The sequence below is a fragment of the Sapajus apella genome, unplaced genomic scaffold (genome assembly GCF_009761245.1).
Source record: "Sapajus apella isolate SASKATOON/1434 unplaced genomic scaffold, GSC_monkey_1.0 scaffold12, whole genome shotgun sequence".
NCBI lineage: Eukaryota > Metazoa > Chordata > Mammalia > Primates > Cebidae > Sapajus > Sapajus apella.
Genome location: NW_022436952.1, coordinates 16,975,085 through 16,994,132, shown reverse-complemented (window position 1 = coordinate 16,994,132; position 19,048 = coordinate 16,975,085). Strand labels below are relative to the sequence as shown.

The following is a 19,048-nucleotide window of genomic DNA, read 5'->3' as shown; positions in this document are numbered from 1 at the left end:
AGTCAAATTGGTTAGGGTTAGATGGAATAATCTATAAAGTTTCACGTACATGAATTAGGGTTAACATTAATAAACTAATGCAAGAGAAATTTTTGCTTTGAACAAGATTTTCATGTCATAGTGAGGCTAATGAAACGTTTTTGCCTTTTGAGTCATTATTTTGGCAAAATAATTTGTGGCAATCTGGAAATTGTTTTTCCTGATGCTTGGCTTTTTGAATGGTTTAGAAGGCCCCTGAAACATTCAGAAAAGAGGTAAATAGGATTAGTCATATGAGATTGCCAAAATGATGTCCAATCTTCTTTAAGTTATATTTTGGTGAATAATACTAATATATGTTCCAGAATTGTACAGGAGTTCTAAAATTCTAATGTCTAAGTATATGCTAATCAATCATAATTAAGGGTAAAGTTATTGTAAACCACAAAGATAAATAAACTTGTCAGTCATGTTTTAAACTGTAACTATCTTGAAAATTTTGTCGTTTGCAGACAATTGTTGTCTTGCTTTGTTCCTTGTTTTTCTTTGTTCCTTCTCAAAAAACGGTTTATAATCAAGCCATGTTAAGGACTTTAACAGGTATTCTTAAATGCAGGGTTTTTTTTTAATATATAGCTTTAAAGATTGTAACATTGGAATAAAGAAAGAATGTACAGGACTCATAATGAACTAACATGTTCACAAATATCAAGCAAAACAAGACAACTAAATGGACTGCACTCAGAAAGTTAAAGCAAGCTTTGTTGAATACAGTAAGAAATTCTTCTTCAAAGGTTTAGATTGCTTAAGTTTCCTTATCCTTTGTTCCCTGTTTTTAAGGGACTTCCTTACTCTCTGTGTTCCCCCTGCCCTGGTAAACAACCTTCCCTCCAGTCCTTATCAATAGGGCCCACATTCCACATCTGCTACCCACTCTGTGAATTACTCCTCCCATCACAGCAGCTACTCCCACTGAAACTGATCTTCCTGCCTTCCCACTGGAATAACTACATTCCTTCACTTTTCAAGTTAGCCAACTGAGTGTAGCTTAGATTGTGTGGTCCAACTCCTGCCAATGGAAGCAGGACACAGTAACAGGGACAAGCTGTGTTAGAGATAATAAAAAACCCTGCTTTCCTTTGTTTGTGTGTGCTCTTGTGGCAATCAGACTTCTGAGAAGCACCCTTTCTGCAGAAAGTAAAGTTGCCTTGCTGAGAAAATTATTTGTCTGAGCACCAGTTCTTTTCAGCACTGAGGAACAAGCATTTATTTCTAACAAATTTGGGGACTCGTCTGGGATTCCCATTCTTCTCTGGGGAACAGGGTTCCAGTCCTCTCCTGTGAGGCTGTGTGCCCCATTGCCTTGTTACAGCAGCCTCAGGGGTAAGGAATCAGAACCCACCCAGTGTGACCAATAAACCTGAACTCTCAGCAACATGGGAGAAAAAGGCCTATGAATACCACGATGACCAGGCAACTCTATGCACAGACCAAGGAAGGAAAAGCCATGGGAGCCAGTAAAGTATTTCCTTGGTGGTCAGGACCCAGGTAAGAAAAGCCACAGGGAGCGGTGAAGTATTCTTTGGTCAGGACATACCAAGGCAAGAAAAACTGAGGGGGTGGTGAAGCATTGGTCAGGGTATTCTGGAGGCTGAAAGTGCATGAATGGTAACAAGCATTACTGCTGTGTGGAGTGAGCCCAATCGCAGTTCCGTGGTTACCTCATATGACTTAGGGTGGCTTTCTCTAAAGGATCCTGATGTTGGGGTTTATACAATCCTGTCAATGCTAAGAGGGACCTGAAATATTCCCTCAAGGGAAGCAGCCAGAGTGGACAAAGTGAAAGGAGAAGAGTGCGAGGAGCCTCCAGCAGGTGAAGTTAGAAGATAGGCAAGAAATCCCTAATACAAGGGATTGAGCCACAGAAAGCCCAGAGAGAGAGAGAGAGAGAGAGAGAGAGAGAGAGAGAGAGAGAGAGAGAGAGAGAGAGAGAGCCCTAATATGAGGGATTAAGCCACAGCGAGCCTCCAGTAGGCAAGAAACCCCTAATATGAGGGATTAAGCCTAGCTAAGATCCATTATGGGAAATACCCCAAGCAAGACAGAGAATAAGAAGGAAAAAAATAGTAACAACAAGGATATACCTTCTGATAGTTCCCTAAGTTTCATGTTAAATTATTTGAAAGATAATGAGAGGACTAAGCATAACAAGAAGGAGCAAAGGATAAAATATTGCTGTTTCATTTGGACCCAGGGTCCCATCCTCAAACTTTCAATCTTCTGACCAAAGTTTGTGTTGACTGAGGATATAATGTGTCAACTTCTAATCCAATATGTTAATGATAAAAGTCTGCTTTCTCAAGAAGAACTAGACTATGTACTTTGTTGGAGACAGGGACCTGTCCTCCTCTTTCCCTTAAAGACAACTAGGGAAGACCCCAATCTAGCATTTCAGACTGAAAAGTCAGACAAGCTGAATCCCACACCTAAAGCCAGCACACGGGATCCCCTAGACTGTCTTCCTCTGCTTACTGCCCCTAATCCTAACCATTCCTTTCCTCAGGCAGCTACTGCTGCCCCAGATCCTGTCCCACATTCTTCTCCTACTCATGATATTCCCCCTGCTTACAACCCTGACTCTCAGGGGCAGTCGTCCCAAGAGTCTGTTCATTTTCAACCTAAATATCCTTCCTTAAAAGGGCTCCAATGTGAAATAAAGCAGTGTAAAAAGAACATTCAGAAATTCTCTTTTCCTTCCACACCTAAGGAGTCAGCCTCAACTCTCTTTCCTTTAAAGGAGGTACCACAAGGAAGGGGCATCACTGGTTTTGTAATACTCCCTTGACTAGTTCAGAAGTCTGAGGTCTGAAGAAAGAACTTAAGCCACTGCTAGATGACCTCTGTGGAGTGGCAGATTAAGTTGATCAATTCTGAGGACCTTAGTCATACACTTGGGTCGAGCTAATGTCTATCCTAGGCATCCTCTTTTTAGGGGAGGAAAGAAACATGATCTATAGAGCTATTATGGCAATTTGGGAATGTGAACATCCTCTTGGTCAAAGCATTACTACCGTGGACCAAAAATTTCCTGCCCAAGACCCCTGGTGGGACAATAACAATGCAATTCACCCAGAAAACATGCAGGACTTAAGGGAAATGATAATAAAAGGAATCAGGGAATCTGTACCCCAAACTCAAAACCTCTCTAAAGCATTTGATATACAACAGGAGAAAGATGAGTGACCTATGAGATTCCTAGACAGACTAAAAGCAGATGAGACAATATGCAGATCTGAATTTAGAAGATCCCCTTGGGCAAGAGATGTTAAAGGTCCATTTTGTGGTTAAGAGCTGGCCAGACATCTCAAAAAAGTTATAAAAATTGGAAGATTGGGAAAACCGGCCTCTAAGTGAACTCAGAGAAGCTCAAAATGTGTATGTGAGAAGGGATGAGGAAAAGCAAAACCAGAAGACAAAATTGATGTTATCCATTTTCCAGGAGGTGGCTCCAAACCCATAGGCTTCTAACCAAGGCTTCCAGGGAGACAAAAACTATAAAGGATTCCAAACCTTCCAGACTCTTTAGAGGATCCAAACCTTCAATTAGAGGACCCAAGCCTACATTCCCCATGCCTCCTATAAAGCATAGAGAAGCAAGACCAAAAAGTCCCAGAACCAAGAGAGGGGAAGGACAAGATAGGTGTTACAAACGTGGAAGGATGGGCCACTTCAAAAGAGAATGTCCCTAATTAGAAAAGGAGAGAGAAGCCCTTCCACTCATGACCTTGGAAGAGGAATAGGGAAGTCAGGGGTTCTGTCTATGTTGTCTTGAGTCCCAACAGGAGCCCTTGATCAATTTGGAAGTGGGCCCTACACATAAGATTATCACCTTTTTAGTTGATTCAGGAGTGGCCCATTCCTCTGTATTCCCCCATCTAATATTGCCTGCACTTCAGAAGAATTTGTAGTCTCTGGGGTAAAAGAGAAAGGATTTAAGGCAAGAATCTTAGAAAATAAAGAAGTCAAATACCGAGATTCAATTTTTGTTAATCCCTGAAGCAGGAACTAATTTATTAGGAAGAGACTTAAAGTTTGGAATAGGCCTACAAGTCAGCCCAATGGGATTCCTTACTTCATTAAACTTACCACTGTGGATGACAAATGCATTCATCTCAATGTCTGGTCAAGGGAAGGGAACTTGGGAAAGCTTCAAATTCCCCCAACCCACGTCAAGCTAAAAACCCCTGGGGAAGTAGCAAGGAGGAAGCAATACTATTCCCTTAGACAGCAGGATAGGGCAGGATAAGTCTCATTAAAGACGGGCTTCTTGAACGCTGTATGTCTCCTTATAACACCCCAATACTACCTGTCAAGAAATCAAATGGGTCATACTGGCTGGTGCAAGACCTCGGGGCCATTAACCAAATAGTCCAGACCACTCACCCCATTGTCACCAACCCTTACACCATTCTCAGCAAAATTTCATATAATCATCAATGGTTTACTGTAATAGATTTAAAGTATGCTTTTTGGGCATGTTCCCTGGCTGAAGATAGGTGAGACATATTTGCCTTTGAATGGGAGGATCCCTAGTCAGGGCAAAAACAACAAAATTGATGGACAGCCTTGCCCCAAGAGTTCACGGATTCACCCAACCTTTTTGGTAAAATTTTAGAGCAAGTGCTGGAAAACGTTTCTATTTCAAAACAATTATGCCTGCTTCAATATGTCGACGATATTTTCATATCTGGTAAGGATATGAAGAAAGTAGCTGGCTTCTCTACACATAGTCTTAACCATCTGCAGTTCAAGGGGTTACAGGAATTTAAAGGGAAAGCTTCAGTATGTGGAGCCTGAAGTTAAATATTTAGGTCACTTAATAAGTTCAGGCAAGTGAAGGATGCGCCTGAACAAATTGAAGGAATCATGTCCTTACCCTTGTCTTAAACAGGAACTCAGGAAATTTTTAGGGTTAGTTGGATACAGCTGCTTATGGATTGACTCATATGCACTAAACAGTAAACTTTTTTTTATCAAAAACTTGCCCAGGGAAAGCCTGACTGTCTCCTGTGGACTTCTGAAGAGGTTGATCAGGTAAAAGAGCTAAAAGAAAGGCTTATAACTACCCCTGCCTTAGCCTTACCTTCCCTAGAAAAACCATTTCACCTTTTTGTCAGTGCAAATAATGGGGTGACTTTAGGGGTGCTTACCCAAGAGCATGGAGGCTTCCAGCAGCCCATGGCCTTCCTGTCAAAAATTTTGGACCCAGTTGCCTGTGGATGGCCTCAGTGCATCCAATCCGTTGCAGCTACAGCAGTATTAGTTAAGAGAGTAGAAAATTAACCTTTGGAGGGAGATTAACAGTAAGCACATCCCACCAAGTTAGAGCTATTTTAAATAAAAAAGCAGGAAGGTGGCTCACTGACTCCAGAATCTTAACATATGAGGCTATTCTATGAGTAAAAGGTGATTTAACTTTAACTACTGATAATTCCTTCAACCCAACAGGCTTCTTGACAGGAAACCCAAATCTGAAAAGAGAACACCTATGTCTGGATTTAATTGACTAGTAAACAAAAATCAGGCCAGATCTAGGAGAGGCCCCTTTCCAAACAGGACAGCACATACTTATAGATGATTCTTCCCAGGTGATTGAGGGAAAAAGACACAAGGGTATTCAGTAATTGATGGAGAAACTCTTGAAGAAACAGAGTCAGGAAAATTGCCTAATAATTGGTCTGCCCAAATTTGTGAGTTGTTTGCCCTAAGCCAAGCCTTATAATATTTGCAGAACCAGGTAGGAAACATCTATACTGATTCTACGTATGCCTTTGGAGTGGCTCATACATCTGGAAAAATTTGGACTGAATGAGGTCTCATTAATAGTAAAAGTCAAGACCTTGTTCATAAGGAATTAATCATCCAAGTACTAGATAATCTTCTGTTGCCAGAAGAAATAGCTATTGTCCATGTCTCTGGACACCAGAAAAGCCTTTCTTCTGAAAGTTGAGGAAATAACGTAGCAGACCAGATAGCCAAGCAAGCTTCTGTTTCCTCTGAAACGTCTATGTTTCACTTAACTCCTTGTCTTCCTTCCCCTACTTCAATCTCCATTTTCTCTTCCATTGAAGAAGAAAAATTAAAGATAGGAGCCAGAGAAGACTCAGAAGGAAAATGACTGTTACTAGACCAAAGAGAAATGTTATCCAAGCACCTTATGTGAGAGATCTTGTCTCAGCTATATTAGGGTACACATTGGGGATCCCAAGCCATGAGCGATGCAGTTCTCAGGGTCTATGGTGTATAGGAACTTACACCCTAAACAAGTTAGATAGTTACTTAATATGTAAAAGGACTAATAAGCAGATTCTAAGAAAACTGCCTCTTGGAGGAAGGGATCGAGGACAAGGAACATTTCAGTGTTCAGATTAATTATACTGAAATGCCCCCAACTGGTCATTTAAAATACTTATCAGTAATAATAGATCACTTTACCCACTGGGTAGAGGCTATCCCATTCTCAAGTGCAACTGCCAGTAATGTAATTAAGGCATTAATTGAAAACATCATACCCAGATTTGGATTAATGGAAAACATTGATTCTGATAATGGAACCCATTTCACTGCACATGTCATTAAAAAGTTAGCCCAGGTACCAGAGATAAAACAGGAATACCATATCCCTTGGCATCCATTCTCCTCAGGAAGAATAGAAAGGATGAATCAGACTCTAAAAAGCTATTTAAGTAAATGAGTTTTAGAAACTCAATTGCCATGGACTAAATGTCTTCCTATTGCTTTGTTAAGAATCTGCACTGTTGCCTCAGAGATATTGGCCTTTCCCCTTATGAGGTGCTCCATGGATTGCTCTATTTACACTCCACTGCTGACATTCCTACATTTGAAACAAAAGATCAGTTCCTCAAAATTTGTATACTTCGTCTATCCTCTACCTTCTCTTCCCTTAAAACTAAAGGTCTCCTAGCATAGGCACTGCCCCTGGAGTTTCCAGCACATCAGCATCAGTCTGGAGACCACGTCCTCATCAAAGGGTGGAAGGAAGGGAAACTCAAACCACCTTGGGAAGGACCCTACCTGGTGCTCCTAACTACTGAGACTGCAGTCCAAACAGCGGAAAGAGGATGGACTAATCACATCCAAGTCAGAAAAGCGCCGCCACCTCCAGAACCATGGACCGTCACTCCAGGGCTCACCGCCACCAAATTAACTCTAAAAAGAGCTTAATAATGAGTTTTCTCTTTTATTTCCAACAGAAAGTCATCTTGTCATTAGTGTGACTTGGGCTAACCATCCTTTGATCCTTCAGTTCGATGCTTGTTTAGTCATCTCGTGTGGAGACAAGCAAGCTCATAGGAAGCTATCACATATAGATAAGTATCTATGTCCATACCATAAAGGGTCAACCAACTATAAGTATGGAGTCTTAAAAAGTCCCTGTGGTGACTGGGCGGATGTTTGGTGGACCACTCAGTATAAAGAGTGGACAGCCAGGCCTCCTTTTTCAAATAAATTACAGGGACTAAAACAAAAACTCCAACTAATTCATGGTCCCACCCACCAAATTGTAAGCCATTGCAGTGTAACTCCTTATTGCTGATTATATATAATCCCCAAACAATGGCCCAGGAACCCTCTGTATTCAAATGGTATGGGCTAGGAGCAGATGTTACAGGACAGGATCCCATAGGAATCTTCTCCCTAAGGTTAGCTGAACCATTGGTTAGCAATAATAAAAAAATCCAGACTCAGAGTCCAAGAGACATGTGAAACCCAATGCTCTCCCCAGGTATAGCAAGCCCATCATCCTCCTCCCATCTCCAGAACAACCCAACCAAAGTAGTGATTGTGGAGGTAAAAGATTTAAAGCAAACTATAGCTCTAGAGACAGGATATCAAGATGCAAATGCTTGGCTGAAATGGATTAAATATTCCATCCGCACTTTAAACAAAAGTGAATGTTACACTTGTGTGTACAGTAGACCAAGGGCCCAGATTGTTCCCTTTCCACTCAGATGGTCTTCCAACTGACTGGGCATGAGCTACATGGTTGCTCTCTTCCAAGATCCCTCAGCCTGGGGTGACAAATCATGCCAAGCGCTTTCTCTGCTGTTTCCTGAAGTTCAACATTCTGTGGGTCAGCCCCTGAGGGCCATCCAGCTTCTGTCTCCCAATGCTAATTTTACTTCGTGTCTCTCACAACAGGGAGAAAACTTGGCGTTCCTCAGAGGCTTAATGGGATGCACTGAGCTTAAGTCCTTCCAAGAGCTTACCCATCAGTCTGCCCTTAGTCATCCTTGAGTGGACATATAATGGTAGTGTGGTGGACCATTACTGGACACTCTTCTAAGTGTGTCCAGTGTGTCCACAACTGGAGCAGAACTTGTGCTCTAATTCAATTGGCCATCCCTTTCACCCTGGCATTTCATCAATCAGAAAAGATAGAAACCAAACATTGTAGGAAAAGAGAGGTGCCTCATGGGTCCTTTCACTGTCATATTTATATAGATGTCATTGGGGTCCCATGAGGAGTGTCAGATGAATTTAAGGCCCAGAATCAGATAACTGCAGGATTTGAATCTATGTTCTTCTGGTGGTCAACTATAAATAAGAATGTGAATTGGATAAACTACATTTATTACAATCAACAACGATTTGTTAATTATACTAGAGATGCTGAACAATTAAGCGACAGCTGAACAATCAGGACCCATGGTCAAATGGCCTAGGAAAATAGAATAGCATTAGACATGATACTAATGAAAGAGCGTGGAGTTTGTGTTATGATTGGAACCCAATGTTGTGCTTTTATCCCTGATAATACCACTCACAGCAAGACCATAACAAAGGCACTACAAGGTCTTACTGCCTTATCAAACGAGCTAGACAAAAATTCTGGACTAAACAACCCCTTCACACATTTAATAAGAAATTGGCTTGGCAAATGGAAGGGACTTATGTCCTCAATCCTCATCTCTCTTGCCATTGGAATAGGGTTGCTTATTCTTGTAGGATGTTGTGTCATACCCTGTGCCTGAGGACTAATACAAAAGCTTATTGAAACAGCTCTCACCAAAACCTCCCTCAATCCTGCTCCTCTTTATTAAAACGAGCTTTTTCTTTTAGAAGACCAAGTAGAACAACAGAGCCAAATTATGCAGAAAGGTTTGAAGAAGAAACAGTATAAAAAAATTAAAGGGGGGATTGTTGAATACAGTAAGAAATTCTTCTTCAAAGATTTAGCTTGCTTAAGTTTCCTCGTCTTTGTTCCCTGCTTTCAAGGCCAGACTTTCTTACTCTCTGTGTTCCCCCTGCCCTGGTAAACAACCTTCCTGCCAGTCCTTATCCATAGAGCCCACATTCCACATCTGCTACCTGCTCTGTGAATTAACTCTCCCATTGCAATGGCTACTCCTGCTGAAACTGATCTTCCTGCCTTCCCACCAGTATAACCGCATTCTTGCAGTTTTCAAGTTAGCCAACCAAGTTTAGCTTAGATTGTGTGGTCCAACTCCTGCCAATGGAGGCAGGACATAGTAACAGGGACAAGCTGTGTTAGAGATAATAAAAACCCCTGCTTTCCTTTGTTCGTGTGTGCTCTTGTGGGAATCAGACTTCTGAGAAGCAACCTTTCTGCAGAAAGTAAAATTGCCTTGCTGAGAAAATTCTTTGAGAGCCAGTTCTTCTTTTCGGCACCAAGAAACAAGCATTTGTTTCTAACAAGTTTTAACTTTTGCTTAGAATATTGCTGATCCCTATTTTCTTTTTCAGTCAATAAAAGTTATTTTATGGCCTTTAATAATTGAGTAAGATATACTCCTGTGAACAAAATTTGGAGCATGTTTACTCTTCTCTGCCTGGTTCCTCTAGAATTTGAAGACTGTCTGTAAGTACTCTTAACTTATGGCCATATAGTTGTTTGTGTCAGTGCAGTAAGAATCCATTTTTCTTTGTCAACAGGACACAATTGGAAAAACTGGTTATATTACCAAGGCTTTAACTGAAAAGGGAAACAAGTTTGACATGGAGAGCCAATAAAAGCCTCTTGGGGAGAACTGGCCTCATACCTTGTCTGCACAGTCCCTGCACAGGGTTCCTAACCTGTGGTCAGTAAAGAATGCCACTTTCTAATAGGTCTGGGAGTTTATCTCGGGACCTCAAAAGGAGAGGATCACTCAATTCACAGGTATTTGAGGATACAAATTCATGGCTGAGCTGGATTTTAAAAGGTCTTAACTGAGATTCCTTGTGCAACAGAGTTTCATCAAAGCCAATCCAAAAGGCCTATGTAGAAATACCCTCTCTTGCTGCACTTTATGCAAATAATCAGGCCATGCATAGGACTAATGTTTATTCTATGAGCAACACATATGGTCCTATCATAATTTGTTTTAATCAAAAACGAGGAATGGAGAGAAAATTTATACTCCAAAGCTTATCATACATTCCTCATTAAATCCTAGTATCATTCATTGTATTTAAGTTTTTGCCTACATTTTAGACTAACTCTGCTTATTTCTGTGAATCAAGTGGTAATCTCCTCCAGTTTGGAAGAAAGAAAATGAATGGGTAATGTAAAAATTTGAATAAATATGCTAGTTCTGGGCAATTATCCTGCAAATTCTGCCAGGTAATGAAAGTGAGTAGGATGCCCATAACCCAGAGCTTTCTTTGTTGGGAAAATAAAAACAGGCTTCATAGACCAACAAAGGAAAACTCTGTATATTGGCAAGTAAAATTTTAGATGGAAATTATCTACTACACACTTGTGGAAACTGCTATATTCACTCTACTATTTGCAATAGGGTTATACATGGTAGCACCTTCTAACTGAAATATTGTATAGTGTTTCCATTGCTGTTGTATTTTGCTTAATTATTATCCTTATAGCAGGGATAATAGTTACTGACAAAAAGGAAGCATGGAAGTTTTAATATCACTGAGTCTGCTAGGACTTTTTATTGAGTTTAGTAATGATTAACACCTTTAGTAAAATAGAGAAAAATCTATAGGTACTTAAAAATCATATCAAAATTATTAACAGGCTCAGGGAAAATGTCAGCTTCAGCCCTGGGTGGCTACAATCCCTCTTTAGTGAATTCTAGTCTTCTTTATGGAATTGGTTAGCCCCTTTATTAAGCCCTCTCTTGCTTATATATCTTGTATTGACATTTGAACCCTGTATACTCAATACTATAACTCTAATTGTTTCTTCTGCCTGGAAGCAATCAAACTCCTAATGGTGATGCAAACTGAACCACACATGGACATGCCATTCTTCCAAGGACACTTAAGTTGACCTCAGAAGGTGTCCTAGCTGCTGTTCTCCATTCGATGCCCTTTTTCAGCAGGAAGTAGTCAAAAAGAGTCATTGCCCAAAACCACTTAACAGCAAGTTAGTGTTGTATCACCAAAGGGAGGAATGTGGTAGGAGTTAGTAAGAAATCAGAGAGAAAAGGTGGTTCTTAGGAAGTTTTCATTTTTTAAAGCATTTCCAGAAAAGTTTCTTGTAAAGCCCCAGCTCTTAGGCCAGCAACCTTTGATATGCAAATGTTGGCCATTAGAAACTGGGTCCACCCAACACTGTGGTTCCCACCTTCTTGCCCTTGCCACATATGTTCCTGGCAACATGGCCACCCCCATATATCCCCACGTGTGTAGAACATCATGGTACTCTGCATTTGCATATTAAAAGACTAGGGTGAGTGGGCCAGCTCTTTCTCACGCTATGTGAATGACAAGCCTGGTCAAATCAATCCCCCGAACCCTATGTAAATCAAACACCTCTAGCTTCTGCATATATACCTGGCTGGTTTCTGTGGCAGGTGGGGACCTCCTCTTTCAGCTTTGGAGACCCCCTCCCTCTGTCTCTGTACAGGGGAGCTTCTTCTTTCTTCCTTTTCCCTTCCTTCTTGCCCCTGATTGCCTTTTAAACTCTCTGCTTCCTAAAACAAACAAATGAAAAAGAAAGAAACTGTATGGGAAAAAAGACAAAAACAGTTTTAAAAAATTTTTGGTGCTCTAATCTCATAAAAATACATAGTTTTATAAAATTGTAGGTACATACCGTTTGTACTCAGAATTTCCATTTAACATTATTTTACAAGGAGAACTCAACTAGGTGCTGGAGCTATGCAGTTCCAATCCTTATTCTGTCATTATATGACATATGACCTCAAGCAAGATACTTCAGCATCATGCGGTTCACTTTCCCATTCATACAGAGTGCAGGGCCTGATGCTGCTTACACACTTACACATACATTTGTACATATCACTGTAGTGCACATGCTTGCCATTTTTAATGATTATAGTGTTTTAAGGGGCTACTAATTATGATGAAATATAGAGCCACGGGGAGAATAACAGAAATAGAGGAGTAAGAATACATTTACCGGCACATGCAAATGAACTGACACCACAAGACAAAGAATGAAACAGAACAGCCTTAAAGTTTTAGAGACCAAATAAAGGTTTAGCAAGAAAAACTAGTACTTAGATTTGCATGAAACAGATCCTTAAGATTAATATTTAGATCTTAAGAGATGTGATGGGAAAGGAGGGCTATTAGCTTATAAATACCATAATTTTATCAAGACATGTAATAGATTAGGTATACATCTAGTTGCTCTCAATTGCCCTCTACTTAACCCACTTGGCAGATTAACTGATAAGCTCTATTCCCTTGTAAATTTCCTGATGGCCTTGTCACAGGCCTTTTGGAGCTAATTTGTTGCTTTCTAGCATGCATAACATGGAAGTGTTCTCTCCAATTTAGGTGCTATACCTTGTGTTGGAAGGCAATAAAAGAGTAGACGGTGAATGTCAAAAGGATATTAAGAGCTACTTTAAGGGCTGCACCTGGCCAAATTTGGGACAATCTGAACATCAGAAACAATGAGCATAAATGACTGTTAACACATTGAATCATCTGTTATCACTGCAGATGAGAGCACCAAATTCTTTACTGGTAATTAAACTCCAACACTGGTAATTAAGGGAAAATAACTGAGCCTTACTCTGCCTCTAGTGCATTCCTAGTTGATGAGGGAAGGCTATACAAGAATGCTACTCAACAAATGTAAAATAAAATTATAAAACTGTCATTTTGCAAACACTGATAAAACAATGGATTCAGGCAAGGATCACCGTTGGTTACATTTCACCAGGTAAGAAGTTGTTGGCAACCAAAATATCTATATACTGCCAGTGCCATTCCACAAATTGTTAATTGCAATAGGAAAAACTACCTTTATATTGGGAAGATACGGTGGTTACCACCTCAACTGAGTGATCCATTGATAGTGAGTCAACCTGGTATTAGTGAGACTTTTGATATGATGCACTATGAAATACATCTGTCAGGTGTTATCATTAAAATGTTTAAAGAATCCAATTAAGCCTTTTGTCCTAACTTCCAATTTGTGGAAACTACAAGGGGTACAGGAACAACCCACATGTAAATAATCAGTTAAATCCTGAATGTGAGACATTCTTCAAGACAACTGACCTGCTCTCTTAAAGAGGAAAAACCAAAGTGGGGTCTGTTCTAGATAGATGAAACAGACATAAAAATCAAATACTATGTTTGAAAACTGACTGGATCAACAAAGAAAATCTAAACATAGACTAGGTCTTCAGATATTAGGGAATTACTGTCCTTTTTCTAAGGTATGCAATTGTATTGTGGTTCTGTAAAAGATTGTCCTGATTTTTATGAGATGCATGCTTAAGTATTTAGCGATGAAAATGTCATGTCTGTAAGTTACTTTCCAATGTTTGTTTTAAAAAAAATGGCAAAATGTTGGTTTTTAAATCTAGGTGGGTACGCAGTTCATTTTATTATTTTTAAACCTTTCTGTATATTTGAAAACTCATAATAAAAAGTTCTGAAAAATAAGGCTATTTGCTAAAAACTGCTGAATAATTTGTGGGTCAGACAACTGTAAAAGTGGGAAAAATACACAAAGATCTAGGGTTCTCCAATATTACTAATCTGTTATAAGGGCATCAATTGCCTCTGTGTATCAGTGGAAAACTTTATAAATGCATTATTTACATAAAACATACAAGGCAGGAAATATACAGTGAAACAAAGAAAGATGCTGTGGACTTTAACATGCCACATGCTCAACCAAGAGAAATAAGTGTTGTGTGAGGGATGAAGCAGCATAAAAAAAATAAGATTTTAAAAAACTGTTATTTTTAAAAAAAAAAAACATAACTATATAAGCACAGTTTGAGTATTCTGCAGCCTGTACTTTGTGCAGAATACTATGAAATCAAGGTTAACTAATGTAAGAGAAAGGGAAATCAAGTTTCTTAAAGAAAACACTCAGCAATATAGCCTTTAGGATGCTAGGATCCCGGGTCTAACCTTCAGTACCTGTTTGTAGGATAGTTTTATAAACAGTAATGTCCAAAGGAAGTTGCATGGTTAATACATGCTTAAATTGGTATTTATAGTATCAGAATTGATATCAATTTCCCCTCATTTAGCTTGGGAAAATCTCCTGTGTAGATGCCCCATGAAATCAGATTCACTATTTTTAAGCAGTTCCCAAGTAAATGTTATTTGTTGAACATTTCTTTGATATATGCACAATAGTATTTTTAGTTATACCAATTTTCACTTCATGCTGGTTAATTCTGCTTTATTACTGAAATCTAATTTATCTAATTAATTATAATTTAATTATAAATTAAATTATATAATTTATCTAATTTATTCATTCAATAATTAATTAATTCAGCCATGTATTGACCATGTGCTATTATGCAAGGGACTGGAAAAACAAATACGAGCACAATGAAATCTCAGTTCTCAGAATATGGCCTTATATTCTGGTAGTGGAATGCTATAAATATGAAATGCAATGGTATTTTTTTTACCTATTTCTATTTGCATTTCTGCCAGTTTTCTTTCTATGTTTAGAACTCACCCAGTTATCACTGTTTAATGATTACTGTGTCAGTGCTTTTTACAATTAATTTTTTTCCTCACATGTTAAGAGTAATCTCTATTTTTCTTGTATGTATGAAGGAGTGTCAGGCTTCCATTTATTCCTTAAAAATAAGTCATTTTGTTTTTAGTTTATAACCAGGCTGAATTCTTTTTTATTTAGCCATTTTCATTCCACAGACAAAGCAAGTCCAATTATTTTTCATGTTATAGCAATTATCTATGTATTATTCCTCACTCCATTAAAATTTCACCTTCTCTGGCCCACATTCTCCAGTGAACTCAAATCTACTTTCCGTTACTTATTTTTTTCTCACATTATTTATTTAGCTGCACCATTACTTCCACTACCTTCTCTTGGGATCTAGGTACCATTTAGCAACCCATTTTAGCAGGCTGCTTATGCTCATTCCATGACAAAATATCACGTCACTTTCTGATTACTCTAGAAATCTTTCTGTTGTGTAAATCACCTGCGATTTTCAGCATTGTAACAAGCCTTGAAAGGATCCAATTAAGAAGTTTGGGACCTGAGCATAGTAGATACTCAAGAAACGTGTTTCAATGGAAGAAATGAACTTTCCATAGTAAAACAGTCACAGAGAAAGCTAACATATAAATTTAGGAGTCAGGTGAAAAAAATGGGAACTGTATACCTTATGCCTAGTTTTTTCCATAAGGATGACCTTGAACATCATAACCTAGTGAATTCAAGGCTAACATGTATTAAAAATTCATTTAAACTTGGGGCATTTAATTTTTGCCTGTTTAACTAAATCTGTACACATCTAATATTATATACACATTAGTTTCTACTATATCTTTCATTAAGCCTCCCTTTAATATTTCAGTATCTGAGGGAAGGTGTAACTAAACAGTGATCACATAGAAATCTTTAAGATACTTTCAACTGTTTTTTCAAACCTACTGGCTCCATATGGCAGTTATGGCATAACAGGAGAAGGGGAAGTAAAACAGGAGGGAATCCTTTACATATTTTAAGGCTTCAAAGCTGGGAAAAAATAAAAGGCCTGAAAGCAGCTTTCTCTTTTCTGCAATTTTAAGATTACTCTCTAGTGTGAAATCTCTACTTGATGGACACTTTCCCAAGTTATACTCATAAGGCCTCATTAAGATGTACAGTTGACCCTTGAACAACATGTTTGAACTGTACAGATCCACTTATACTGGATTTTTTTTTGTTCAACTGAACAGAGTTTGAAAGTACATTATTCAGGGATGGGAAACCTGCATAGATGTAGGGCTTTACATATACACAGGTTCCGCCAGGCTGACTGTGCAACTTGAGTATGGGTAGATTTTGGTATACATGGGTGGTCCTGGAACCAATTCCCCGAGTATACTGAGGGATGACTGTACTTGAAATAAAGAGTTGATGAGTTATGTTTTTGAATACCCTTCACAGGGTTTCTTTCTGTAATGAATTAAACTCATATCAAATAAAGGTTAAGAAGTCAAATTTTCTTCTTAAATTTCACATTAAATCTAAATAGGTTATATCCATACCACTAATTCTGATACTTTTGCTGAGTGGTATCTAGCATATTGCACTTCTTCGGATTTCTTCTGAATGTTTTAACACAAAGAACACACAAAATAATATTGAAATGAAGTTGTAAAACCTAAATGAAGTTTCCCTTATCCATTAATTACGATGTTTGGCACCTGTATGAACACGTTGATGCTGAATGAGGTTTGTACTCTGCGTGAAGGTTTTACCACATATACGACATGCATAGGGTTTCTCTCCTGTGTGAATTCTCTGGTGTTGAATAAGGCATGTTCTCTGGCTAAAATCCTTATCACATTCATTACATTTATAGGGTCTCTCTCCAGTATGAGTTCTCTGATGTTGATTGAGTGATGAGGAATAAATAAAAGCTTTCCCACATTCATTACATTTATAGGGTTTCTCTCCAGTATGAATCCTTTGATGCTGAGTAAGATTTGCACCTTGTCTATATGCTTTCCCACATATATTGCATTTAAAGGGTTTTTCTCCATTATGAATCCTCTGATGTTGAGTAAGGTGCACACTCTGGCTGAATGCTTTCCCACACACACTGCATTTATATGGTTTCTCTCCAGTATGTGTTCTATGATGTTGAGTAAGATTTGCACTCTGGCTGAAGGCTTTCCCACATATATTACATATATATGATTTCTCTCCAGTATGGGTGGTTTGATGTTGAATAAGGGTTGAGGAGTGAGCAAAGGCTTTTCCGCATTCATTACATTTATAACATTTCTCTCCAGAATGAATTCTCTGATGTCGAATAAGATAAGTACTCTGACTAAACACTTTCCAACATTCATTGCATTTATATGGTTTCTTCCCAGTATGTATTTTTTGATGCTGAAGGAGGTGTGTACTCTGACTGAAAGTCTTCCCACATTCATTACATATATAAGGTTTTTCTCCAGTATGAACTCTCTGATGATTAATCAGTGATGAACTATGACTGAAGGTTTTACCACATTCCAAGCATTTATATGGTTTCTCTCCGGTATGCGTTCTTTGATGGATGGTAAGGTGTGCACGCTGACTAAAGTCTTTTCCACAGTCATCACACTTATAAGGTTTCTCTCCAGTATGAATTCTCTGATGTATAGTAAGGTGTGCACGCTGGCTGAAGGCTTTACCACACTGGTGGCATTCATATGGTTTTTCTCCAGTGTGCATTCTCTGATGTGCAATGAGGGATGAGATATGCCTAAACTCTTTCCCACATTCTTCACATTCATATGATTTCTCTTTGGCATGGGTGCTTTGGTGTTTCAGGAGGGATGGATATTTTCTAAATTTTTTCCCACACACATTACACTTGTAAGGCTTCTCTCCAGGAAGTATTTTCCTATGTACAATACCATACGAGACATGATTGAAGGTTGCCCTGCCTTCATTATACAGAGTTTTATTATCTAACTGGGTATCAAACTGTACAATTAGGTTTGAATGCTTTTCAAAATTATTTCTATATATATCATATTTACTAAGACATTCTTCTGTGGGATCATCTTCTTGTGAAAGGACTGACTTCAAACTGAAGCCTCTTTCATTAGTGGGAATCTTCCAGAAGCCTCCTGTGGCTCGCCTCCCTAATCTGTCATCATAGTCATATGAGTCTTCTAATTTGATGGTCTTGGTTTCTTCTTTTGTGAGTTTAGACATATCCTCTGCTTGGGCTTTAGTTTCCCATTCTGAAATAAAAAGAATACAAAAGTCTTCATTTATTTGGAGAAAGGAAACTGGTAAAATAGAAACAAAATAATAAACATGGATAAAATGCCCAAAGAGAGCAGCTCTGAAAACCTCATCATCATGGTCTTTAAAACTTGGGAAAGGAGACAAAAAGGGCAAAAAAAAAAAAAAAAAAGGGAGACTAAGTTGGTGAAAACAGACAGGTTCTTCATATTCAACATGGGCACAGAGGGAATAAAACAGATTAGGTCAGGTGACAGAGCTAAGAGAAGTCAAAACAGTGATAACACTTTGTGGAATAACTGGGATGGCCTCATGGATTAATTTATGTAATGCGTTCATAAAGTAGACATGCTGACTCTCATCACTCTCTCTTCCAATCTGCTCTGCACAATCCCACATAATATTCCTAAAGCAATTTCACTGAGTGCTTTCTATGCTCAAGTATCTCTAGTAAATCTCCCACAGCCTAAACAACGGTTCTTAAAAGTACAGTCCTCACACTAGCAGCATAAGCATCATTATCATCTAGAAATGTGTTAACATTACTGGGTGTCACCCAGACATACTGAATCAGAAACTTTGGTGGTAGAGCTAGTAATTTGTTTTATTAAGCCCAGCAGTTTTTCTATATACCAAAGTTTAAGGACTAGTGGCTTAAAGGATTAAAGCTAAAGAAAAAAAGTTTAAAAAAAAAAAAAAGAAAAAAAGTTTAAAATACCTCCACTTGGCATTCAGTCCCAAAATAATTCAGGCCTTTCTATTCTATTCTTTCTGATACTACAACTCACACTCAGCTTAATTTAAATTATTCACTACTTTTTTTTTTTTTTTTTTTTTGAGACAGACTCAGCACCATCTTGGCTC

General features: G+C 38.6%; 1 protein-coding gene across 2 annotated transcripts in view; it reads right to left on the bottom strand.

Moving 5' to 3' along the window:
* Positions 1 to 610: 610 nt before the first annotated feature.
* The window catches only part of ZNF287 (zinc finger protein 287), a 33,389-nt gene continuing 14,951 nt past the window's right edge, over positions 611 to 19,048 (bottom strand). For both annotated transcript variants that reach the window (XM_032280159.1, XM_032280160.1), the window contains exon 6: positions 611 to 18,180. In XM_032280159.1, coding sequence (XP_032136050.1) covers positions 16,625 to 18,180 — 1,556 coding nt within the window. In that variant the 3' untranslated portion in view covers positions 611 to 16,624. The remainder of the gene's footprint in view (positions 18,181 to 19,048) is intronic.